Below are 27097 nucleotides of genomic sequence, written 5' to 3'. Positions count from 1 at the left end.
CTAAGGGTTTGTCTATTTTGTTGGTTTTTTCATAAAACCAACTCTTAGTTTTATTAATTAATTCAATAGTTTTTTTACTTTCAATTTTATTAATCTCACCTTTTATTTTTTGAATTTCAAGTTTTGTGTTTGTCTGGGGGTTTTTAATTTGTTCCTTTTCTAGCAATTTTAGTTGTAAACCCAATTCGTTGGCCCTCTCTTTCTCTATTTTATGCAAGTAGGCCTGTAGAGATATAAAACTTCCCCTAATTACTGCTTTGGCTGTATCCCACACATTTTGGTATGATGTCTCATTATTGTCATTTTCTTGGGTGAAGTTATTAATTATGTCTATGATTTGCTGTTTTACCCAATCATTCTTTAGTATAAGATTATTTAGTTTCCAATTATTTTTTGGTCTATTTTCCCCTGGCTTTTTATTAAATGTTATTTTGATTGCATTATGGTCTGAAAAGGATGCATTTACTATTTCTGCCTTACTGCATTTGATTTTGAGGTTTTTATGCCCTAGTATATGATCAATTTTTGTATAGGTTCCATGAACTGCTGAGAAGAAAGTATATTCCTTTCTGTCTCCATTTAGCTTTCGCCAAAGATCTATCATATCAAACTTTTCTAGTATTTTATTTACCTCTTTGACTTCTTTCTTATTTATTTTGTGGTTTGATTTATCTACTTCTGAGAGTGCAAGGTTGAGATCTCCCGCTATTATAGTTTTGCTATCTATTTCCTCTTGCAGCTCTCTTAATTTCTCTTTTAAGAATTTAGATGCTGCACCACTTGGTGCATACATGTTTAATATTGATACGGCTTCACTATTGATGCTTCCCTTTAGCAGGATATAATGCCCTTCCTTATCTCTTTTAATTAGATCAATTTTTGTTTTTGCACCAGCATGCATATCTTGAATACACCCAGAAAATGTACAATGATTTGGATCCATAACTGAATAAGAGGAAGAGATTAGGCATGATCCCATACTTCTTTCTGCATTGGTTGTCTTCCAAATGTGTGTCATGATATGAGCAAAAGTCATTCTTTATCAAGAATTTATTTGTGTTTCTAAATGTCATAGAGTCAGTCTAATCTCGTGAATGATCTTTTGTATTATCAAAAAAGATTAAAATTAGTTTTATATTCAGTAGTATATTAGTATATAGTATATTAGTTTGTATATTCAGTATATTTTATTGTTTGAAAATCGATAATTCATGGATAGCATATACATGACAACTCAAACATTAAGTTAATTAAGTCAAACATTAAATTGTTCAGAATGATCCTGAGAATAATGAATAATGAAATTTTATTTGTTTTTTCCAAAGTGCAAATAAATAATAATTCAGTAAAAAGTAATACTAATAGCAATACTAATACCTCAAGGGCTTTACTGAAAGGAGTGATAAATCTTCATCTTCAAAATAAAATGTCTGCCTGATGTCTCTCATCATTTTCTTCACCCCAATACATGCTTTTGCCTTCTGGCTTCCTTCAATTCTCAACTCAATTCCCAACTTCTGTAAAAAGCCTTTCCAATTCCCCTTAATCTAAATGCCTTGCCTCTGAGATTACTTCAAATTTATCCTGGGTATAACTTGTTTGTACATAATTGTTTGTATATTGTCTCCTCCATCAGTCAGTGAACTCCTAGAAAGCAAGAACTTCCTCCTTCCTCCCCCCCCTTTGTTTCTCTAGAATTATGAATTGACTGACATAAAAAGGTTAGAATCTAAGATTCTCTGTTGAGTACATTATAGATATGACAATGAAAGGTACTACATAAATGCAGGCCATGGGAAAAAATGAATTAGTCTTAGAAACTTCCTGAGATAAAGTCTAAGATACTGTAGGATGACTATCTCTAGATTCCAAAATTACCTTTAAATAAGGTATAGAATTAGAATATGTTAACAAGGCCTTTGTGAATGTGTGTGTTCTCTAAGGACAGATATCTTCTTTTTGACATACTGTAAAAAAGGAATATTAATAAAGGAATCACCACCTGTTTAACCTATAAAGTCTTCAGACATCCTTTCCAATGATGATATTATGATATGAATGTCATTTTTGTCCCAGACAATGTGTTGTAGAAATGAATTAACTTGTGAACATCTCAAGGTTTCCTGCTATTTCTTCTCCTAAAAGGCAAAGACTCAATACCTTTACCTGTTAGGTTCTTACTAAGTTCTAATGAGATAATGAGTTATTAGGTTTTTATTAAGTGATAAGTCAGTACTTAACAATTTTCTAGTTCCGGCCTTTCCTGGGAGTTTGACTTGTGAATTCCTGGGGAAGAACTTGCATGCTTAGGAGGAGCAAGTTCATTGGTTGAAGTAATTTTTCCCAGAAGCCCTTGCATTATCCCATGCCCAATTCTCTGGGAGGATAAAAGAGGGCAGCTCTGGAGGAAAAGGGAGTCTCTGCTCTAGACGAGACTTGAGGCGGTTCTCTGCAGGAAGGGAAATCACTTCTCTGGAGGAGAGTTAATGGCAACTCTCTGGAGACAACGGTTCTCTACAGGAAGAAGAATCTGTTCGAGAGATTTGAGTTGATACAGCAGATCTCCTTCCAGAGAGCGATCAGCAGCTTCTGGAGACAACAGCACATTTCACTTACCTAAGGAAAAAGTGAAGCAGAGAAGGATTGAAGTAGTTTTCTGAGTTGTTGAATCATTTATCAGTCATGTCAGACCCTTCATGACCTTATTTGGGGTTTTCTTTTCAAAAATAGTAGTGTTTTGCCATTTCCTTCTTCAGCTCATTTTACAGATAAAGAAACTAAGGGCAAACAGGGTAAAGTGACTTGATCAGAGTCACTTAGCTAGTGTCTAAGATCATATTTGAATTCAAGATCTCTTAAATCTAGCCTATCACATAACTGCCCCTACTATCTTGAATAATTATTTTGCCACCAAAAGATATTAGCTGTCCTGGTAAGTGAAAAGATGCTATTCCTGAAGAGGAAAAGTGATTGAGTTCATCCAAAGCCCTCAGTGATTCCAAAGCCCAGGTCTATTGCTCACACAGACTTTAGTACTATCCCAATAGTATAAAATAATATAAAAGTGGTTAAGACCCAAAAGTTCTAAGAAATGAACACTTTAGGGCTTTTTTGATTGAGCAAAGTAGTATGCTCAATACAAGGCAGTGTACAATTCAATGTTTGCCTCTCAGGATCATTCATAAGACACATCAGAATTAGGTAATGGATCCTTAATATAGGTCAGTTCTCAATATAGCTCAGTGGATGATTCCCAGATCTGGTTAGATTTGGGAAAAGATAGAAGTTTCACCGACTAGGGTTTTCTTTGGTTTTCACTCTCCTACTTCTGTCAGCAGCTTGTTTTTTATTATTTCTTTCTTTTTCAGTTTCTACTCAGGGAAAGGGGGGAAACTGCTACAAATCATTATAAAATGGATTTTCAGAGATGTTCTAAGGAAGATCTCTAACCCATACCACTAGTCCCAGTTTTCAATTTCAAAGTTGATGCTTAAGCTGCCCCATTGTTTGCATTTACTTTTCTTCAGGGAACTATCTGCTAGAGGAGAGCAATCCAGGATGCTCCACAGCCTCCTTTTACTATTGGGCAGTAGGGGGGGGGCGGGAGAAACAGCTGCTTTTGACACCCATTACCTATTTGATTTGACATTTTCTGGCAATAGATTTAGATAGACCCTGAAAGATTGCTTCTGAGGGAAATCTAAGTGGGATTAATTCATCATCATCTTACAAAAGGCACCATTGCTTACTGAAGATGAGAGGATAAGAACAGATGGACAGCATAGGTACTTTTCCCAAGACTGACTAGTCCTTATGGACCTCATTCTTAACTTATTGGCAGGCTATTTGCAAGGATCTTCAAAGTTTGTTGATGCAAAAGGGACATGCTGGACAATGCGTGACTTGACATGACTAACTAGGCAATTCTCTGTGGTATGATTTATGACAAATGCCAGTGACTTAGGATAGAAACTGAAGCTCATTAATGATTAGGATTGCCACTGCTTGCACTGGAGTGGTAGGAACATATGGTCTAAACTCTGCCAAGTATCTTTTTTTGTTTTCCCTTCCTCCCTCTTTCTTTCCCTCCCTCTTTCTCTTCTTCCCATTCTCCCTCCATCCCCCCTACCTTCCCTTCCTGCCTCCATCCTTCCTTCTGTCCTTCCCTCCCTCCTTCCTTCCCTCCTTTTCCTCTCCATAATTCTCTCCATTCCCCCTCCCTCCAGCCCTCCTTCAATTTGTTTCCCTTGTTCCTTTCCTGCCTCCTTTATTCCCTCCCTTCCTGTCCTCTTTCCCTCCTTTCTTCTCTCTCATATAAGACAGGTCCACCACAACAGAGAGCTTGAATATAGTTTGTACACAGCCCCGCAGTACACTCTAGAGGATCAGTCCTTGAAGTCTGAAGCTTTGCCCTCTACCTGTTTGTTAGCCAACTCTAAATTAATGTAAACTTGATAATGGTAGAAGATTTATTCAGGGAAATTTTATTTTTCCCCTTGAGATAGCTCATTTCTTACCCATCAGTCTGGAACATATTTAGTTAGCTCATGACAGCTTTCTCTTCTATGACAGGTGAGGTCTTTACTTTTAATCAGAAATTTGAAAAGACCAAAGGGTCATGCCCTTTAGGTCTTTAGGGTAATTAACATTTAGTATATTTCCTTTTATCTAACTTTTTCCCCTTCTGTTCTAAAATCTCTAAGTAAATTCAATAAATCAATCAAGCAAGTAGTATTTATTAAGTGTCTATAGTATCATGGGTCAAGCTGGGTGCTGAGGATACATTTTTTTTAAATGAAACATTTTCTTCTTGAAAGAAGTTTCCGTTCTATTAGGAGAGTTTACATATGCTCACATATATAAGCCAGTATGTATATAAAATACATTTAGTAATTTTGGCAGAAAAGACATTACTAACTGATTAGACATAGGAAAGGCCTTTCCTGGCAATTGAGTCAATCTTTTTAGGAGAGTTCACAGGAATTTAAAGACACAGAGATGAGGATGTAGTGTGTGTGGGACAGCTTCTGTAAAAGTATGGAGATAAAAGATGGAATGTCATGTTAAGGAAAAGAAAGAAAGCAAATTTGCATGCGCTGTAGAGTATGTGAAGAATGCGTAACAAACCTGAAATGCTGCATTATTGCCAAAGTATCTTAAAATTCTCTTTCTTCATTTCTTCTTTAATATTTCATCCTACCCCCCCATGCCTTTCCTGGACCTATCCCAAAATACTTCCCAACTGCTTGTTTGAGATGGATGTTGCCAATTCATTTCCTACCAGAGGCTTGGAGAATTGCTGTATCTTACCATTCTCACTGTAACTGCTTCTTAAGGTTCTCCAGGCTTTGACATTTTTTCTGTTTCTTTGACTTGTCACTAGTCTGCACCTTTGTTACTTCTGGGTCTTTCCATCTGTTCTGTGGAAGAACTTTTCCTATATGTTGTTACTCCATTTGGAATACAAGCTCCTTGAGGAAATGGATTGTCATGATTTCTCTCTTTATATCCCCAGTATTTGGCACAGTACTTGGTACAAATCACTTAATAAATGCTTAGGTAATAATAAAAGGGCATTGGATAGAACCCTGGGTCTGGAGTCAGTAAGATCTGAGTTCAAATTTGTTTTCTGATACTAATTGTGATTCTGGACACTTAATCTCTGCCTCAATTTTCTCAACTATAAAAAGGAGATAACAGCAGGGTTGCTACGAGGATCAAATGAGATAAAATATGTAAAGATTTAGTGCAATGCATGGCACATAGTAAGTACTTAATGATTGTTTGTTCCCTTCCCTATCATATGTTCATTCTCTCTGCTTTTAATAGGCCTTTCCCATATAAGATTGACCAAGCACTAAAATTTAGAGTAAAACAAGATATCAATTAAGGATTGCTAGCAAGAAAAAGCACATGATTTTTAAGTTATTCAGCTATACAATCTAATGACTTAAATTTTCCCCCAAAATTTTACATGTTATAAAACCCCAAGTCAGCATGAATCAAGAAAAAATTCATAGAAAAAAGAAGTATTAAAAGCAAAACCTTCATATATTATTGACAGCAGGATTTATCTGATGAACAAATACTTGGTCAACAGATAGGCTGCAATAAATTCCCATACAAGAAGAATTCAGTATTTTAATAATCTGAATTAGTGAAAACAGGAGGATATAATGTATCAATGATCCTCTAGTTCATAATTTGTTGAATAGATATAGGGCACTAAACTCCTACTCTGGTGATTCATTGTAATATAGAGGATCATAGAGTCAAAGACCTTGAAAAGACTTCAGAGGGTCATCTAATTCAATCAATTTATTTTGCAAGTGAGGAAACTGAGACCTACATATGTTAAGGGGCTTTTCCAAGATCATACAAGTAGTAGTAAATAATATAATTTTAGAATCTATTGATTCCCCAAGTTCTCAAAGAATCTGAAATTAATATGACAATAATAACTCCTCCCAGGGAAACTAGATAGTGATTGATGGTAGGAACTGTACAATACATTACTGCAATTTTTAAAATTTTATGTCCTGCTGAATAACTAGCTCTAAGACAGATGACCTGATGACCTAGAACTCAGAAGCTCAGTTTTTCACTGATTGACTATCTCCATACTACAAACACAGACCTCAAAAAATCCTGGAGAACTTAACCAATAAACTAATCTTGATCCCTAAATATTTAAGTAATGTTTTTAATAGATGTCACAAGACTATATAATTATTTCTAAAATACACAAAACATAAAACTTTCTAAATATACTAGTGTGGGTGAGGTTAAAAAAAAAACATTTGAGAGCAGGATGGAGTCATCCCTATTGATCTATCTTTTCTCTTAACTATGGCAAGAATATTTCCAATGAGCTTATAGAAATTGAATTTACACTAAAATCCTTTTATTCACTTTTAAAACACATTTATTCTATCAATGATGTAAGCATTTCTAGAACATTGAAAGCAAAAGAATAACAGCAGGGTAGTGGCTTATTCCTAGATATATCTATGCTTTGTCTTAAAAAATAAGGAGTATATAATAATAACAATTGATCAATTAACAAATATTTAATAAATGCTTGCTATATACTTACTATGTGACAGGTACTTTGCTAAGCACTGGGGATACAAAGGCAAAGAAAAAAATATTTTTTTAAAAAAATAGTAAATACAAGAACACATTGATTTAAAACTTTACCTGTCTTTAAAAAGAACAGTGCCCTCTAATGTCTTAGAGCTTGTAATGCAGAAGAGATTTTACCTTCAATCTTCAAGAAGTTCTAAGGAGATGACTATTGAGATGCTAATAAAAAGGATGCTTGTTAATTACATGGGCTAGATGAGAAATTATGGAAAGGACTACCAAGTGCACATACCTATGGTGGGTTCAGGAGCATTTCGGCAACATTTTCTCCCTCTTACCTTTTCTCTCTTCTTTTTCCATCCTACACTCCTTCCCTCAATTTTCCTTCACATTTTCTCCCTGCCAGGTTTGGACCTGGGAGACCAGTGTAATTTTTTTTTTTTATCAACATAGGTCCAAAAAGCTTGAGAAACAATATTATTGTATTCTAAATGCATCAGTGCTTGTGAACTCTTAGGAGTTACTATTGAAAATTATCTCTTCAATTTATGAAATTATATTTGATAGATTTGCATATTTGTCCTGAGATAGAAATTTCCCTGAAAGTCTTTTCACTTGTAAACTCTTATAAAATGTTTCTTTCTCTCAAATTCAATTGTATGTTTTTTCAGTATCATTCAGCCAGTCAAGCATTCTTTTGTCTATTGCTTAATGATGAGAATTGAGGGCTGGGAGAGGATAGAGATAATCTTGATACCAAAATCCTGTACTAGAACAATGCTTTTAACAAGCATTCAGTCCTGTGATGCCTGCTTATTGGAGTGACAGTTGATCAGCAAGCTTATACAGCAGAACCATCATTACTCTGGAGTATTATTTATCTTAATCTGGTGACTTAAACTAATAGAAGGTAAAAGGATGCTCTCTTAGCAGTTCCTTATTTATCATGGTTTATGACTCTTCTTTAGCCATTTCTGTTTTATTCTCCACAGCCCACAGATTGCTGTGGTAGAGAAAAGAGAAACAAAATAAAATCTAAATAGTTCTGCATTTTCCCCATTCGTTACTATCATATGTTCTAAGCTGTAGTATTCTTGTCCTCAGTGTAAATATAAAAATCGTATTTGTTGTTACTGTTTTTCTAAGTTCCTGATGCTATCTTTATATGAATATATAACATTAAAAAATTCTCATATAGTGTGAGCACTATAGTGAAGCATAGCCTCTGAGGCTACTCTCACACCTTTTATTCATACTGACAGACTGGGTCCTTGGCCTCAGGACCCAGTTTAATTTGGGTTTAACTTGGAAGGGCTAGAGATGGCTTTCTAATACTTTGTCTCATAAGATCCTACTGCTTTGTTTTCTCCATTGATTATCATGTGATATCAACAGTCAGCCAGACTTAATAGCTATGAGAAACAGGTACTTATTAAGGCAGCATAGTTTTAAAAAAAGAAGTTGGTTCAAAAATCTTCTTCAACTAGGAGCAAATTTTCTTTCAAGTGAATATAGAGTCCAAAGGAAAGTAGCCTCAATCTTAGGGTGCATGGGGCAAAAGGGTAATAAGCAGCTGCTGACTGAAGTCCTTTTTTCCCCCTTTAGGAAGGTATTATGTGATTTCCCTTAGGTTTTGTATAGCTGTCTTCTGGGTTTCTTGTAGGATCTATGTATCTAGTGTCTCTTAAGCTCCCAGTGTAGACACTGCTGTCCACTACTGTAGTACAGGTGTCAGGGCTAGGATATCCATTGGGCACCCTAAAATTTTCATTTTTGAAAATTCAGAAGTTAATTCTCTGAATTTGGGGTGTGGGTGTGGGGGTAGGAGGAGACAAAAGTTCTTTTTACCTCTGTTTTTAGGAATTTTATAAGAGCTTAATAACTGCTTTTTGACCTCTTACCTAATCCTCCCAACAATGATTTGCAACATCCATAAGAATCAAAGGAAATTTCCTTGTCATTCAATTTTTGAAACTTTTTGAAAATTTACTTATCCTCTATTTCTGAAAAAAAAAGAGTTTTATTTGAAATCTTTGAGAAGAATTTGTTGGATAATTTTATATCTGAAAGGCATAGGAAAAAAGCAAAGTACCCTATATTACAAAATATACTGTATTTATTTGGAAAAAAAGCAGGCATAGTTTTAAACATTCAATTTAATTATAGTAAATGAACAAGCATGTTTACAATGAGGACACTGTATTCTGTTATGAATTATTGAGTTTAGGTATAAGATGGCAGAATTATTCAAAGGAAGATAAGGATCTTGAAATAATAGTTATTCACATTGAGCAAATAAAGAAATAAAAAGCTTTATTTGTCTTTCATGGCTATACATTTACATACATAGAAGAGAATAGTAGTTATTTACTAACAGTTTGTAAATGTCATGGACACAGGTTTCAAGTTGATGAATTTAGAAAATGAATATAAAATGTCTTTAAACTTTAAAAATATGATTGATTAAACTACAAACATTTCAATATTCAAAGAAGAAGATTATAAAAGAATCTGTGAACTTTTCATTTAGTTATTTCTTTTTCAGTTGTGTCCAACGCTTCATGACTTCTTTTGGAATTTTCTTGAGAGGTTTGCCATTTCCTTCTCCAGCTCATTTTACAGATGAGGAACATGAAACAACTAGGGTCAACAAATTCCTAAGGTCACACTGCTAGGGAGTGTCTTGTCTGATACTGTATTTGAACTCAGGTCCTCTTGTCTTCAGGCCAGACATTCTATCTATTGCATGGCATAGCTCCTTATAAGTTTCTTTTACATTTAGTTTTTGAAAGTATATGTTCTATTTAACAAGATAGTTACAAAGCTATCTGTTTTTCTCCCCTTTTATTGCTTTTTTGATATTTTAAAAATGTTTTATTGATTTTTAAATTTTAAATCTATTATTATCCACCAATTTCCTCTCTTTTTACCCCCAGCTGAAGTTCCATAATGAGATGGCTAGATAAGGGAAATCAATATATGGGCTAATTCTGAAGATGCCTGTCTCATTATCTACTACTTATTCATCACTTCTCTGACAGGACATGGGCATAATTGATCACAGCTTTGATTGGAATCAAGTAGTATTTCAGAATTGTTTCCTTTTACATTATTTAGCTCAAAATAAATCCTAAAAAGTACTATCCTTTCAAAAATTAAAGTTGGCTAAATTAACATCTGTACTTCTTTCTTTCCCCCAAGGATGCAAAGGGTGAGGTGTCTTGCTTAATTCCTGGATTAACAATTTTGATACTATTAAAAACACATAACTATCTTTTCTACCTATTTGTGAAAATGGAAGAAAAAAAAAAGCTCTGATGGCATTTGATTTTGTGAGATGCAAGGTATTCCCAAAGACTAAAATTATGCCATTTTTAATATTTTAAGAAAGCTAAGTAGACAGAGCACAAAATCTGAATTAGAATTTGGCCTCCAATATTTACTAGCTATGTGCTCTTGGGCAAATTATTTAATCTATGTCTTTATCAGTTTCCTCATTATAAAAAACTGGGACAATAACTGAGACCCATTTCCCAAGATTGTTGTGAGAATGAGATGAAATAAGATCTGTAAAGCATCTTGCAATTCTTAAAGCCCTATATAAATGTTAGATATTTTTATTATCATTATTATTTTGCCTTAATGACAGAAATGTTCATTTTTCCACTCTGTTGTAAATAGTCTCCATTCTCAAATTCAAGGGCAATTTAAGCTACAGATTTCTTTCGCCTAATATAAACTAGCCTTTGAAAAATCAAATTATCCAAATTCAGACTTGATCCATTTATAGACTCTCAGATTCCATCAGAATATTCTGAAAAAAAGTGATAAGGAAATATATCATTTAATAATGGATTAACAACAGAAATGTTTCATTTAATATCCAGTGACAGTTCTATCTATCTACAAATTTTTCAAAGAATCAATCACTTAGAGCAGTAAAATCACAAGTGTTCATTCATAGAGGAAAAAACAATGTAATATTTGAAATTTTCAAATGTACTCAGTTGACTATTTTATACTGAATCATAGTTATGTAGGCTTATGCCTATCTGTTTTTCCATTTGCAGATCTAAAATGTAATTGAGCATTTACCTCCTTAATTATCTTTTCTCCAACAGAAACCATAATCCTTTTCTACCAGGGCTCGAGGGGAAAACTGAAAGAAAAAAATAGACAGGATTATATTTCTTTATTTCATATAAGGGCAGTGACATTAGCTTGTACCCTTTGTCTTTTATAATTATATTAGTCAATCAACAAGCACTTTAAAAAATTCTTACTATTCACCATGACATATACTGAGATATGAATATATATGTAATCTATAATATATGTACGCAAATGTATATATATATATATATATATATATACAATATGTAGAAGATAAGCACATTTTACTTTTCTTCTCTTTTAGTTTGAAAAAAAACCTTTTTTTTATGAATACATTGAATTAGTGTGGCATTTTGTTTTGTAGATGATTCTTTGATTAAGAACACTTTCCAAAAATTCTAAGGAATTACAGACCTTCACAAAGAAGGATCACCTTCTTTATGTCAAGGAAACAATATTCAGAGCATCACAGACAGGTGGGAGATCACTTTAATTTTAAATCTTTATTCCTACTATTTAAGGGGCAGTTTACTTTTTTTAAAAAAATTATTTTTTTATTTTAAAGAGAGTTTGTCAGGACACATTTTGATAAAGCCAGTAGGCCTTTCATTATGTCTCATAGATTCTCTTATTCATTCTTTATTCTTTCTTAATCATTGCCTCCCAAATAGGAATCTTTTCCCTTTAGTTTTGCATAAATTAAGTAAATCTACACATACCATATTGGTACCAGATTTTCCATACAAACTGTTTTCATTTTGGGTGGTTTCTTTAACTGGAAAAACAAGAGAATTTATGTTAGTGTTTATAATTAATTTTACAGGGAATGGACAGAAAAAAAAGGAAACCAGTGATTAAAAACTTGATCAGCTATAAGAAACCATGACATCATAAAATGTATTTATCTGTAGTTGAAAGTAGAGAGGCCATAAGATTTTTTAGTTGCTCATGGTGATGTCAAAATGAGAACGACCAGGTATCTTTCTTCTCCTGGCATTAGTGATTCCTACTTTAAACTAGGCTCAATTTCAGTTAAATTACTAGTCACATCTAGCCTCCAATGTTTGTATTTTTATCATTGTTTCCCTACTATGTTAGTCAGAACAACAAAAAAAAGTTGCCTTTTTGACATTCTATGAAGGTCAATGATAGAGAAGTAAACCACTGCTTTATATCCAATTCTTGAAGACTTTTCCATTCTTTGGCTCATATGTATTCTCTCTTTTTCCTTCTGTCTCTGTCTTTTTCTCTTTATTTCTTCCATTCTTAGTCTTTCCTCTCATGCCCACATATTATATTGGTAGGAAAAAATCTTGTATTCAGGGTTCCTTTGAATAATGTAGGAAAGATGGCTATGGATTGAGATTCTTCTGCCATAATTTTCATCAGTGCTTCTTTCCTAATTATGCACTCCAAATTTGTGAACAAAGGTCCTTTTATTATGATAATAATCATCTCACAGCTGGCTCATTAATCTCCATTTCATCATTACTACTGTCCTCCTCCCTTAGATTGTACTAATGCACATAGGTGCTTTGGGAGCACTCCTTAGCTGGCTATGATGTTTAATACACAATAGAAACTTCCAGCTGAACTCTTCCAGCTGAAAAAACTTAAGATGTTTTTTGAGAAATCTTTTCTAATTTTCTTTAATACAAGTATCTAGCACAGTATCTGGAACACAGTTGGTACTTAATAAATGCCTGCTAATTAATATTAATAATAATTATTACTGAGCAGGCTATTACAAAGACAAAATTTCCTGTAATGCACTCACTATTCTGTGTGGTACAATTCTACTTTCAAACTATCTGTCTATTGTAGTAGAAAGCCAATGGATTTGGAGTTAGGGTTTCTAAACTGACTTTGCATTCTGTTATTTACTATAGCATTCTGTTATTTACTACAGCAGTGAGAGGGACTTCCTTTCAGTGGACTCCAGTTTTCTAAAATGAAGTGTTTGTTCTAAAAGTCTAGAAAGTACCTTCTAGCTCTTAATTCTATCATCAATTTCTATCATGCCAAAATTTCTTATTTTTTTTCTTAATTTTCATGGCTATAGGTCAGGTTTTAAATATAGTATAAAAATACTCCCATTAAATGAGTCTGAAATGGCAGAGTGCATGGGGATAAATATTTCACATTGTCAGATGTGTATTTCACTAGGAATTTTCCAAAGCAATGAAATCAAAGATCCAGATTTTTTAAGGCCTATGGATGATCTCTAAGATACTGACTTAAGATTCAATTTTTAATATGCATTTCATAGATGTTTTATTCATATCAGAATTACTTCCCTCCTAAAGTTCTTCAGGTCAAGCTAGAAAAAGGCATCATTTCTTTAAGAACTCTTTTTGTCCTCCCATTTCCATTAGTACTAGTAGCCCAAAGAAATTTGAACCTCAAAATCAAGGCCAGAGTTGGACCTAAAGTCATCAGAAGTAGCCCAAATGAACTCTTGTTGGATCTGCAAAAACCTTTACACATTTTCATTATTTACTGATTACAGACAGTCCTTTCCAAACAATCCTAGAGCACCTAATGGCTGCTATTAAACTAATGATACTGAAGTCTTAAATTGTTTATGTTTATGGTTTGGGCATCTTTATTTTTGGATATACTTACAATCTGGATGGTGTACAATGGTAATTTTATCTGGAAAGAAAAAAATATGGTAAATATACTGCTTAGTTTGTTCTGAGGGATTAAGTTTAGACTATGCCCTCCTTTCCCCTCTCTCTTTCCATCCCTCTTGAAAGTTACTTTTCACCTTTGAAGTAATCCTGAAATTTCACAGAGGATCAAAAATAAAATAATAAAAATTCTAATATTAAATTACTACATTTTAACTAATTTTAATCACCCTGAGAGCAAGGATAGAGTTCTCTCTCTCTCTCTCTCTCTCTCTCTCTCTCTCTCTCTCTCTGTCTCTCTCTCTTTCTCTGTATATGTGTACATTTACAGTGTTTTGTAAACCTTAAAGTACTATATAAATATTGGTTATTAATAGCAATTAATGTTTTTCTTTCTTCCTTTCTCAGTCTTTGAATATTTGAACATACTAATGCTTGTTAATTGAAGATATTCACCTCTAATTAAGAATATATGAATTTCTAGTCTTCAGCACAGTTAAGGTCATAAAAATAGTTTAGTCAACTCTCAACATTCTTTATGAGGAGAACCATGGATTAGAGTTGAAAAGCATCGGTAATAATTATCCTAGTAATTTAAATTAGGCTTTGGGAAGCATTGTGATTTGGGATTAATTTATCAGTTGTGTTTTCTTTAGAGTAGCATTAAATTTGTTTTTCACCATTGAGCACATGATAATTAATGGCAAGGGAAGTCTTCCCTAAAGCATTCTGGGATATGTGGGAAATCAGTCTGAGTTAACATGGATAATTAAGAATAGACCATATATGTGTGATAGAGAGAAAATTGATAGCTAAGAATGATATGGAATTAATTATCAACATTTTAACATGAGTAATAATAACTAATTATTAGCATGGTTGTGTGGCTATTGATCATGGAATAATATAGGCGTGGAAGAATTAAGTTTGAGAGTAACCCAGAGGGCAGAATACATGGTGGACAAGTATACTATATCTAAGAAAGAGTAGCACAGAAACTATGGACTCAAGAATATTGTCTGAGAGATATGTAATTGGAAACTAATGTGAGTCAATCACATTTCAAGAGCAAGGGCTACCTATGTTCTCAGTGGTCTTTATATAAAGAGATCTTGCAAAATACCCCTCCTAGCATAGTGGATGAGTATTTAGAGATGAGGTGAGCAAAAATTAAGCAATGGAGAAGTCATGTGATATGCCTTGGTGGAGGGAGTAGCCACACTGATAAGTTCCCAGTGCCAACAAAGAGAATGGTTATAAGAACTCTGGAATTTGGAGTCAGAAGACCTGGTTTCAAATCCTTATTTGACTAGTTACTTGCTGTGTGGCAAGACTCAACCTGTCTGGATCTCAGTTTTCTTACTGGTAAAATGAGGGAATTGGACTGGATGATTTCTGAGCTTTCTTCCAACCTTAAATTTGTGCTCCTATTCTCCAAATGAAAACTAATAATTTTACCAAGGTTTTTCATATCTGTTACTCATAGGTTAAAAAATATTAGATAGCTAATTTACCATAGAAGTGTTCTTCTTCTAGTCTCTTCCCAATAATGCAGTCTCGGAGCTGTCGTAACTTTTCCTTAAGAAGAAACATATCAAATACAAGTTAATAATTGTAGTTTTTAATGGACTAAAATGGAATGTAGAAATAGATTCTATTTTAATTTTACTATTTAATTTAATAATGGTATGCTTCTATGCTGTAGCACCACTTGAATGATACTCAGGTACAGAAGTAAGAACTCTCAGAAGAAGGCTATCTCTGCCCTTCTTTTCCTTCCCTGTTCCTGCTGCCAACCAACTAGCATGCAAGCCAACATGCAATGTATACTTATATCTCTGATTATTTAATATTTTATATCTCATATTCCCCAAGGCTATATACTAGTCCTCTTCTCTTTCTTTTGTTATTCAGTAGTTCAATCATGTCCAAATCTTCATGAACACAGTGCACCAAGACCTTCTATCTATCATCTGCCATAACAAAAAACTATCCAAATTCATGTTTGTTGTTTCCATGACATGACCAGATGCTATTTCACTTGGTTGATCTCATCAATTCCCATGGGTTTAATTTATCATTTATATGAAGATGATTGTCAGATCTCTTTTTATCCAGCCCTAATCTTTCTCCTGATCTCTACTCTCATATATCTATCTATTAAATATCTTAAACTGACATTTTTTCTTTTATAATTTTTAATTTAATTTATTTTAAAATAGTATTTTTCCAAATACATGCAAAGATAGTTTTCATTATTTACCTTTGCAAAACCTTGTATTCCAATTTTTTTTCTCTCTCTCTCTCTCTTTCCACTCTCCCCTCTCCCCAACTCAGCGAGCAGTTCACAATCCAATAATCCAAACATATTCATATTTGTCATGCTGCACAAGAAAATTCAGATGAAAATGGAAAAAACAAATTGAACTAACATTTTAAACTTCATATGTTCCAAATTGAACTCATTACTCTTTTCCTCCAATTTCTTCCCTCTTCCCAGCTTCCTACCAATGATACCACCATCTCCCAGTTATCAGGGACACAACCTAGCTGTTATCCTCAATTCCTCCTTCTCTTTCACACCTCATATCCAATCAGTTGCCACTACTTATGGCTTCCACTTTCATAATATCTCCCATATATCTCTTTTCTCTCTTCGGATACTGATAACAGTCTGGTGCAGTCTTATCACTTTGTACCTAGAACACCGCAACAATTTTCTGCTCTCTCACCACATCAATCCATCCTCTACTCAATTATCAAAATGATCTTCCTAAACCATAGTTTGATCATGTCACCACCCTCTTTCCTCCTTTCAATAAGCTTCAGTGGCTCCCTATTACCCTCAGCTTGGTTTTCAAAGCCCTTCATAAGCCTTCTTTATGTGTTCATGAAGATGACTTCAGTTTTGCTACTCCTACCTATCAGTATACTCAGTACTTCTGCCTTTCTGATTAGAGCTCTGAAGAATGAGCAAAAAATGTCTTTCCTTTACAGAAGACTTAATATGCCAGCCTTCTTTTCTACCTTCTGAAAGTATCTTTTTGGGCTTCTTTTTGTATTTTGTCTTCATTAATTAGATTTTAAGCTTCTTAAAGGCAGGGACAGTCTTGCTTTTTTTTTCTCATTTTGTCATCTGCATTTACTATAAGGCCTGGCACAAATTTAGGCATCTCACAGAAGTTTATCCTATTGTGCTTTATAATTCAGTGATACTCTTCTTGCTGTTCCTTGAATAAGACATTTCATTTCCTAACTTTATGTGTTTTCACTGGTTTTCTTTTATGTCTGTGATTTTCTTCCTTATTATCTCTGCCTTTTTGGCTTCCTTCAAGTTTTAACTAAAATCATACTGCCCACATGAAGCAGCCTTTTCTCATCCCTTTTAATGTTAATGGAGAGAAGGCAGTGCTGCCATTTCCAGGGCTCTTGTGTCTAACATGAAATACTTCTTATCCTTTAGAATTTATTTGGCAAAATACTTTTTACAGCTTTTTTTTTGGTTTGTTAAGTCTTAGACTTACTATAATGCTTATTAATGTATGAAACTCAAAAGAATATCAGATTTAGCACCTTTACCAACAACTAGGACTGGCATTAGACTAAAATAGAGTAGACATTTGCTTATGTGAGGTGATTTAAGGACAGATCTCTGCTCTGAATGATTTCCCTCCTGCACACTGAGTAAAACACAATTAGAGATCTGTTCTTTTGGTTAACTAATTACTTCTAAAGATATTTTCTTTTACATAAAATTTTCTTTGGGATTGGCAACATAGTACACTTAAATCAGTCACTTATTATTTGGTATAGGTTATTGTACTAATTGTTTCCCCTTAAGAGCACTGAGAGAATGAATTTTTTTTTTGTGATAAGGAGGGAGGCATAACTTTGGAACTAGAGGGATAATCCATGGAGATTAATCCTAGACTTTCATTATCAGAAGTATATAAACTATTGGTGGTGAGCAGGGCCAAGACATGAAGAAGTGAAAAAAAAAAAAAGAGTTGAGAGACCAGAGATACTCTATGAAAATAGGGCCTGGTTACCTGTTGAATAACTTCAAGCCCACTTTTTTCAGTTTGCCACTGTTTGAATTTCTTCAAGGCATCATCAACAGAAAGTTCTCCAGTTTTTACTTTTTCTTGCAAGAGAATGAGTTCTTCTTGGCCAGAGGGGATGCAGCATTTCAGGGCAGAACACTGTTGATTGTCTATACGGATTCTATCTAGATTGGTGCAAGGGAGAAAATTTCAAAACATCAGTCAAAATTTAGACATTTTTATTTGTTTTTTTTCTCTTTAAATATTCATTAGCAGTTGAAAAGTAGAAATTGTAGGTGATTTATGACAATTGAGACCCTAAAAGATTCATGGGGCATTAAAAATATGGAATTCACTTTGTAAGAAGATTACTACCTCTTCATCTTGTGTTGCTGATTGTCTAAGCTATTCACCAGGACCTGACTAGTTCTTTCAGGCAAACAGTGATAGAAAATGCAGAAACATCAGAGCTGAACATAGCTTTTCTATTTTATTTTTGTTGATTCAACACATGAGAAAAAAACTACAGAGTTGAGTTCAAATATGATCACAGATAATTGGCATCTATGCTACATTGGGCAAGTCACTTTTCCTTGTTTTTCAACTGTAAAATGGGATTAATAGTAATATCTACCTCACAGGGGTTGTTCTTAGAATCAAATAAGATTATAAATCACTTAGCATGATGTTACTACACATAGTAGGTGCATTCAAATACTTGTTATTTTAAAAAAATAATATCCCCCCAATTACATATTAGAATAATTTATATATATATATATATATATTTATTTATTTATTTATTTATGTTTTGAGTTTCAAATTCCTTCTTCTTTTCTCCCCTCTCCCTTCCCTGAGATGACAAGTAATCAGATATAACACATTTCCATATTAGATATTTTGTATTAGAAGATGTGAACAAAAAAATGAAATGAATGAAAGAATAAAGGGAAGAAGGAAGAAAAAGAAAGAGAAAAACAGTATACTTCTGTCTGTAGTCAGACAATATCAATTCTTCCACTGTAGGCATATAGAATTTTTCATAATTCTATGATTGTTGTGGAGCATTGTATATGTTGAGAATAGCTAAGTCATTCACATTTCATAATTGTACAATATTGCTGTTACTATGTACAATGTTTGCCTGGTTCTATTTACTTCACTTTGCTTCAGTTCATTTAAGTTTTTTTTAGATTTTTCTGAAATCATTTTGCTCATCGTTTCTTATGGTATAATAATATTCTATAACATACAAGAACTTATTCAGGCATTTAACAGTTGATGGCCCTCCCCTCAATTTCTATTTCCTAGCCACCACCAAAAAACCCTTCTATACTTTTGAACAAATAGAACCTTTTCCTTTATTTATATATGCATTTATTTATTCATTCATTTATTTGTTTGTTTATTTATCCATTCATCTGTTTATTTATTTATTCATTCATTTATTTATTAAATTTCCAGCCCTTCAAAAACTTGAACACAGCTCTCATTACCCACACTGAGTTTTTTTTTCCTGTGACAAATATTTATATATGCATTATTTATTCATTCATTTATTTGTTTGTTTATTTATCCATTCATCTGTTTATTTATTTATTCATTCATTTATTTATTAAATTTCCAGCCCTTCAAAAACTTGAACACAGCTCTCATTACCCACACTGAGTTTTTTTTTTCCTGTGACAAATATAACAGGTTGGTTTTTGTTTGTTTTTAAATCTATCTTTATTTGACATGACTTTGAGGCCTTTTTAGGTGATAGTCCTTTCTTCATGTAACCCAATACTGCATTTGTCTTTTTGTTTCCATAACATACTGTTAGCACTGGTAGTGCTACCAGTTATAGTAGTAGTGTACCAAAATACTCATGTTAGAAAAACTTCTGTCTAGCTATGAATTCTTTTTTAATGCATTTAAAATTAATGTTTTTAATCCAAAAGTATCACATCCATCCCTGTTCAATTTCATCATAATAAAGTTGTCCCAATGCTATATAGGTTGTCCAAATTTTCTGTGATCTTGATTCTATCATCTTCTATATTAGTCATTCCTTCTAGCTTTCTACAGATAATGATCAGCGTGCCATCTATGTTTTTAACTTACTTATTGATAAAAAAAAATTGTTGATTAACACCAGGATAATACAAGAGCCATGAGAATCTTTTCAAATTGGCAGGAAAACAATGGATATAATGATATAACTGGTTTCAAATCTGCCTAACATCGAAAAATCAGGGCAGTATCTCTCCATTTTTTCCACAACATTAGTTGAGAAGACAGTTACTGAGTCAGAGAAAAGATACTGAAATTTGCAATTTCAGAAGTGGGAGTTACTTTGGACACATGGGTTTTCCTCACTCATGTGATTCCTCTCAGGTAGTGTCCTCAGCAAATACTGAGTGCATTGATGGGTAAGTATGACCCAAGTTTATGTAAGGATCATGATGTATTTATAAATTATGCATTTACTTTGATATATGTGATAATTATATTTAGGCTGTTATAATTATGTTATTATTATAATTATGTGTTATTATTATTATATATATGTTATTATTATATAAAATATATGTGTTATTATTATGAGTAGCTGGTGATATAAATAGAACACAGTGATATTTAGTTGAGCGAAAGTGGTGAGTAAAGAATATTTCTTTACAATAGATTTTGTCCTGGGATTCTGAGAGAATTTGAATTAACTTCATGCTGATGGCGTTTTTCTGGGAAACTTGATGTGTTATGTCCATATAATCTCTATAAGAGGTACAATCTGCCATTTTTTTCAGGACCTTAAAATATAGTTCACTTGAGTTGGTAACTTGAAATTATCAAAGACAATTTAATTCTTTCCTGATACCTAGTGCATACATTTCTTATTATTTCCTAGTTTTCTTGTCCTTTCTAGTCCAAAGACACTTCTCTTTGGAAGAGGAAACAGAAGCATAATAAAACTGGACAACTTTTCCTCCTTTTTGATTTGAATTATCATCACATTATCAACCCCAAACAATATTCTCATCCTTTAATTCTCTTTCCTGCCATATTGCTTTAAAAAAACCAAAAAAACCTTTTTGTCCTTAATTTTATTAGCTTCAGTTCATTCTTATATTTCTGATGTTATTTTCACACATTGTTACATTATTTTGTATTCATCCTTTGTTACTTATTGTTGTTTACTTGTGTTTTACTTTTTAGGATGCTATTTGTTTTTTGTTTTTTTCCTTTCTTTTTTTTTTCCTGAGGCAATTGGGGTTAAGTGACTTGCCCAAGGTCACGCAGCCAGGAAGTGTTAAATATCTGAGGCCAAATTTGAACTCAAAACCTCCTGATTTCAGGGATGGTACTCTATCCACTACATCAACTAGTTTCCCCTTTTTCTTGGCAAAGGTAGTGGAGTAGTTTGCCATTTTCTTCTCCAGCTGATTTTACAGATGAGTAAACTGAAGCAAATAGGGTTAAGTGACCTGCCCACAACAAGTAAGTATCTGAGGCTGGATTTGAACAGAAAAAGAAGATACTTTCTGATGCCCAATTTGGACCTTGGTCCACTATGCAATAGTTGCCTGTACTTGTTTCTATTGTTGGTATATTGTAACAAATAAAAATGGTTATTAAATTGTCTATGCTTTCACATCATTACATTTAGGCAACTTTTCATTTCTTCTCTTTTTGTTCTTGAGAATATTGTTCCTGAGAGCTTACCATGTCTTTTAGGTTCTCTTATGTAATTTAATATGGACTTTTTACTGATCATTCCTCTCTTTTGCTCTTCTAAATTAGAGCAGATTTCAGATCATTCCTAACTTTCCTCATCTTTTCTCTTACAAATTCAAATATGCTGAAGCAGTCATCGCTCATCATCTTTCCCATCATTTCCATGTTAAAACAAAGTGTTTCATTATCTTTTGAATGATGGAATTATCATTAAGGTAAGTCAAGAAATGTTTGGTTGCTCTGCTTTTGATTGAGGAAAAAAACTTCAACAGATGTCTATGTAATCAGGGATTTTGATAATTACTATGATATGTCACCATGATAAATTTTGTGATCTGTTTCCTAAATTCTTCAGCTATTTTCTCTTTCTTTCTAGAAAGTATCAATTCATAGCAAGTATAAATGACCATATTGCTTCTCTCTTTGTGCTTCTGTTAATCTTTACCCAAATGATTTCCTCACTATTTCAACCCTTTTAGTATCCACATTCTTTCTTGGTGTAATTTTGGCCTTCACCAGTGTTTATTATATTATTTTCACTCTAAATTAAGAAAAGTATGCTTAGGACTCGCATATGTTTTATCATCAGTGTTATTAAGGTACCAGAAGAACACAAGGGCCTTTACCAGGGTATCATTTGGGAGTATTTTTAAACAGTGTCCTCTATTTTATTTGTAAAAGTCATTATAAAGTATTAGTTTAATAATTTGTTATTAATGATCTTTAACAATCCAATGTACTGCTATTTTATTTACAAGAAAGCATTTTGATAAATCTGATAAATTTTTGAATTATTATTTTACCTTTCAGAAAGTAGAAAAACATTTGAATATGGCCAATGAAGTAGAATCATCTGAAGAAATGAAAATGAAAATGAAAGAAAATGTGATAAAATGACTATTCCATTTTAACATTTGGAAAAGATAAGAGCAAAATACTTTGCACATTAAGACATGTGCCCTAGACATGGATACAGTGAACTCCAAAAAGAACAGAAAAAAAACAACAAAAATGGGGCCTGGGGCCTGAGGAATAGAATGTCATCAAGAATGATATCAAAGAAGACTGAAATAATTTGTTAAGAAACTTATGAATAAGCTCAGATTTTAAAAAAGGCATCTAAAGTTGAGTAGGGCATCTAAAGAAATATTAAAAATTTGCATGATCTTAACAGCAGGATGATGGGGAAAAGGCTACTATCTCACTTAATCTTCAGTCTCTTCCCATTTTATGTAAGATCTACAAGACACAGCAACCAATTGGAAGATGGAAAGAGAGACTGGTGAGGGACAAGAATGATTCTAAGGTTAAACATTTCTATAAAAAGGTGTGCTGTTAATAGAGAAGGAAGTTTCTTCTCCAGGATAAATATCCACATAGTGAAGTAAGAATCAGAATATCTATGATTGAATCCTGGCTCTGTCATTCACAGCCTTTGTAACTCTAAGCAAGTTACTTTGATTGTGAAAGACTTAAGAGACTCATTGAAGTTTCCTGAGTATGTGTGTGCATCTTGATGATGGGTTAGAGATAGGAGGAGGGGAGGCATGGTCAATCTTATGGCTTAGGAAAATCCCTTTGGCAGCTTTGTGGAGGATGGAATGGAAGGCACCTTTCTTGCTCCCTGAAAATACACCCTCATTGCCTCCATATTTAAAAACTCTGACTTGATTTCACCATTCTTGATAGCTATTATATATCTCCTTTTCTTTTCTTTTTTTCTTTTTCTATTTTTTTCTTTCCAGAAGAGGAGAAATGAGACAGGAAGAGACAATAGATGTCAGTTAATTGAAAAACATTAAAATAAAAAAGTAAGTATTTAATGACTACTTTTTACTTTTAGCTTAAAATATAAACTCCTTAGAATGTCTTTTAATAATAATAGCTTACATTTATATAGTATTTTAAGATTTGAAAAGCACTTTGCAAACATTTTCTCACTTTATCCTATAAAAGCTCTTTGAGGTAGACGTTATTATAATCATTTTCCAGATAAGGAAAATGATGCAGACAAGGCTTGCCTAGGATCACAAAGCTAATAAATGTCTAAGCCTATGTTTGAACTTAGTTCTTGTTTACTCCAGATTTAGAGCTATAACCACTGAATCATTTAGCTTCCCCTGTAGAATATTTACCACTCTTCACAATCTGGATATTATGATACTTTCCCATTTTATTTGATATTATATACCTTTCCATATTCTCCATTCCAGAATTAACGAGTTGAGAGTTGATGATAAAAATGCACTTTCCTCCTCTCAATTCCCCCCATTGACTTATATTTATTCCATACCTGTTGTACATTTACACACTATTTATCAGAATAAAATGTAAGCTTCTTGAAATAAGCTCCTTCCCCCCTTTCTCTTGGAACACAGTAGGAGTTTAATAAATACTTGTTGATTGGTTACTGATTTATTATTGAATAATGTATGTATTTTTGGTCATAGCAACTGTTATCTGTTGTTTTAACCATTTTTTCTATATTGTAAGACCAGGTACTATGGGGAAAAATGAGTGCATATTGGGACTGACACATATGTGGAAACAAAAAACAAACAAAAAAAAAAGCTAATAAATTTTTTAAAAGAAAAATGGCCATGTCATTTGAATATTTTTGTAATGATGATGGTAATAATAACTATTGTTCAGTCATATCCACCTATTTGTGACTCTGGGATTTTTCTGGCAAAGATATTAGAGTGGCTTGTCATTTCTTTTCCAGCTCATTTTACAGATGAGGAAACTAAGGCAAAAATGTTTAAGTAACTTGCCGATAATCACACAGCTAGTAAGTGTTTGAAGCTGGATTTGAACTCAGGTTTTCCTGATTCCAGGCCTGGCATTCTATCAATTATGCCACCAAGCTGCACCATAATAATAGTAAGTAGCATATAAAGGGGAACTTTTAAGCTAGCAAAGCATCATTTATATTATTATTTAGACTCTTCCAACTACTATTATTATTCCCATTTTATAGATAAGGAACTTGATAATCTAAGAGACTTAATCAGGATCACAGAATTAGTAATTGTATAAGGCCAAATTTGAATTAACATCTTCCTGAGTTAATTCTGTGTACCTGACTCTCAATCAGGGCTTATATGACTATTTTCTATGTGTCCAGATATGCATAAGTCTGAAGGACCTCTAATGTCTCTTTCAGCTACAAGCAAGATAAGATAGTTCCCTGAAATTACTACCCAATCTTGAGTGTCTGGGAGGTGGGAAAGTATAAAAATTATTTCAACATTAATGACAATTTGTATTCCTCTTTATTCCTTCAATATTGTTTATTTACATTTCACAGGGAAATTTTCCCTTCCCAGAATTGGTTTTATCTTTTACCCTATGGGAACCCATGTTTGTCACTGTTAGCAGAGGTAGTGAATGTATGAGTTGGCTGTGGTTTTTGAGGGCATCTTTTTGTGGTAGAATGAAATTGGTAGAGTTGGACATGAGACCAAAGGAGTGACTGATCTAGACATTGAATATAAGGCAACTATATAATTCCCCGAATTATTCTTTTAGCCATGTAGGACAGCTTAGGTCTTGGAAAAAAACTTTGTTAGAATATTAAAGTGAAAGAGATCTAGAAATAAAGTGGGCATCATTTTTAGGAAAACCAGCACTGAGGGAGTTTACTTTCTCAAGCTACACATTGTTTCTGATGCATACATAAGAATCTAATTATCAATTATCTTGATTTTTTCAGAAACTTTTTTGTGTTGTCTTTTCTTTTTGGAAGTTCTATACTTCTTGAACTAACAAGATGTCAACACATTTTATATTCTAAATCTTTTTATTCAGGGATGATGGAGCATGTGATCCCTAGGGAACACAACTAAGCCGTAGGGCTTACTAGCTGAGCAGCAAAAGACATAGTTAGCAATTGAGAATCTGTTCCATACAGCACTTATTCTTGACAAACCTCCAAGCTGAAATTCAAAGAAAAAAAAAAATTCATGAGATGAATTGCACTCGAATTCTAGGTATTATCTCTCTGTCAGGATATAAAAGGATTAGTGTATAAGGATGCATCTTTCCTAGTACTGTGTCTGTTACCCTAAAGCCCTGATACTCTTCTGGTTGATGGTGAGTTCTTTTCTTTTCTTTTTCATTATAGCTTTTTATTTAAAAAAATATATGCATGGATAATTTTCAATATTGACCTTTGCAAAACCTTCTGTTCCACCTTTTTCCCTCCTCCTCCACCCCCACCCCTAGATGGCAGGTAATCCAATATATGTTAAATATGTTAAAGTATATGTTAAATCCAATATGTGTGTGCATATTTATATGGTTATCTTGCTGCACAAGAAAAATCAGATCTAGGAAGAAAGAAAAAAACCTGAGAAGGAAAACAAAAAATGCAATCAAACAATAACAAAAAGAATGGAAATGCTAGGTGATGGTCCACACTCAGTTGCCATAGTCCTCTTTCTAGGTGTAGCTGATTCTTTTCATTACTGAATAATTGGAACTGGTTTGAATCATCTCATTGTTGAGGGGAGCCACATCCCTCAGTTGATCATTATATAATCTTGTTACCATGTGTACAATGATCTCTAGGTCCTGCTCATTTCACATTCAATTCATGCAAGTCTCTCCAAACCTCTCAGAAATCCCCCTGCTGATCATTTCTTACAGAACAATAATATTCCATAACATTCATATACAACAATTTATTCAGCCATTCTCCAATTGATGGGTATTCATTTGGTTTCCAATTTCTAGCCACTACAAAAAGGGCTGCCACTAACATTTTTGCACATACAGGTCCATTTCCCTTTTTTAAGATCTCTTTAAGATATAAACCCACTGGTAACACTACTGGATAAAAAGGCATGCACAATTTGATAACTTTTTGAGCATTGTTAATTATTCTTTAAATGTTTGGTAGAATTCATATGTAATCATTCTGGTCTTAGGGGATTTTTTTCTTAGAGAGTTGATTAATACCTTGTTCTATTTCTTTTTCTGAAATGGGATTATTTAAGCAATTTACTTCCTCCTCTGTTAATCTGGTCAACCTATAATTTTGTAGATATTCATCCATTTCACTTAGGTTATCGAATTTATTGGCATGAAATTGGGTAAAGTAATTTCTAATTATTGCACTAATCTCCTCTTCATTAGTGGCAAGTTCTCCTTTTCATTTTTAAGACTATCAATTTGATTTTCCTCTTTCCTTTTTCTAATCAAATTTTCCAAAAGTTTATCTATTTTGTTGGTTTTTTCATAAAACCAACTCTTAGTTTTATTTATTAATTCAATAGGTTTTTTACTTTCAATTTTATTAATCTCTCCTTTTATTTTTAGAATTTTAAGTTTAGTATTTAATTGAGGATTTTTAAAATTTGCTCTTTTTCTAGCTTAAGTTGCAATTCCAATTCATTGATCTTCTCTTTCTTTATTTTATGCAAGTTAACCTCTAGAGATAAATTTTCCCCTTATTACTGCTTTGTCTGAATCTCACAAATTTTGGTATGTTGTCTCATTATT

General features: G+C 33.1%; 1 protein-coding gene across 1 annotated transcript in view; it reads right to left on the bottom strand.

The window, feature by feature from the left end:
* Positions 1-9266: 9266 nt before the first annotated feature.
* BANK1 (B cell scaffold protein with ankyrin repeats 1) overlaps positions 9267-27097 on the bottom strand; it is a 388904-nt gene continuing 371073 nt past the window's right edge. The window contains exons 12-17 of the mRNA XM_074275760.1: positions 17882-18060; positions 15347-15410; positions 13825-13854; positions 11919-11974; positions 11182-11245; positions 9267-10900 (exon numbers count right to left, since the gene is read on the bottom strand). Of these exons, the coding sequence (XP_074131861.1) occupies positions 11186-11245; positions 11919-11974; positions 13825-13854; positions 15347-15410; positions 17882-18060 (389 nt within the window). The 3' untranslated portion in view covers positions 9267-10900; positions 11182-11185. The remainder of the gene's footprint in view (positions 10901-11181; positions 11246-11918; positions 11975-13824; positions 13855-15346; positions 15411-17881; positions 18061-27097) is intronic.

Source organism: Sminthopsis crassicaudata, chromosome 6 (assembly GCF_048593235.1).
Source record: "Sminthopsis crassicaudata isolate SCR6 chromosome 6, ASM4859323v1, whole genome shotgun sequence".
In the NCBI taxonomy this organism is placed as follows: Eukaryota; Metazoa; Chordata; class Mammalia; order Dasyuromorphia; family Dasyuridae; genus Sminthopsis; species Sminthopsis crassicaudata.
The sequence above is the reverse complement of the archived record's forward strand: the minus strand, read 5'-3'. Positions and strand labels throughout refer to the sequence as shown.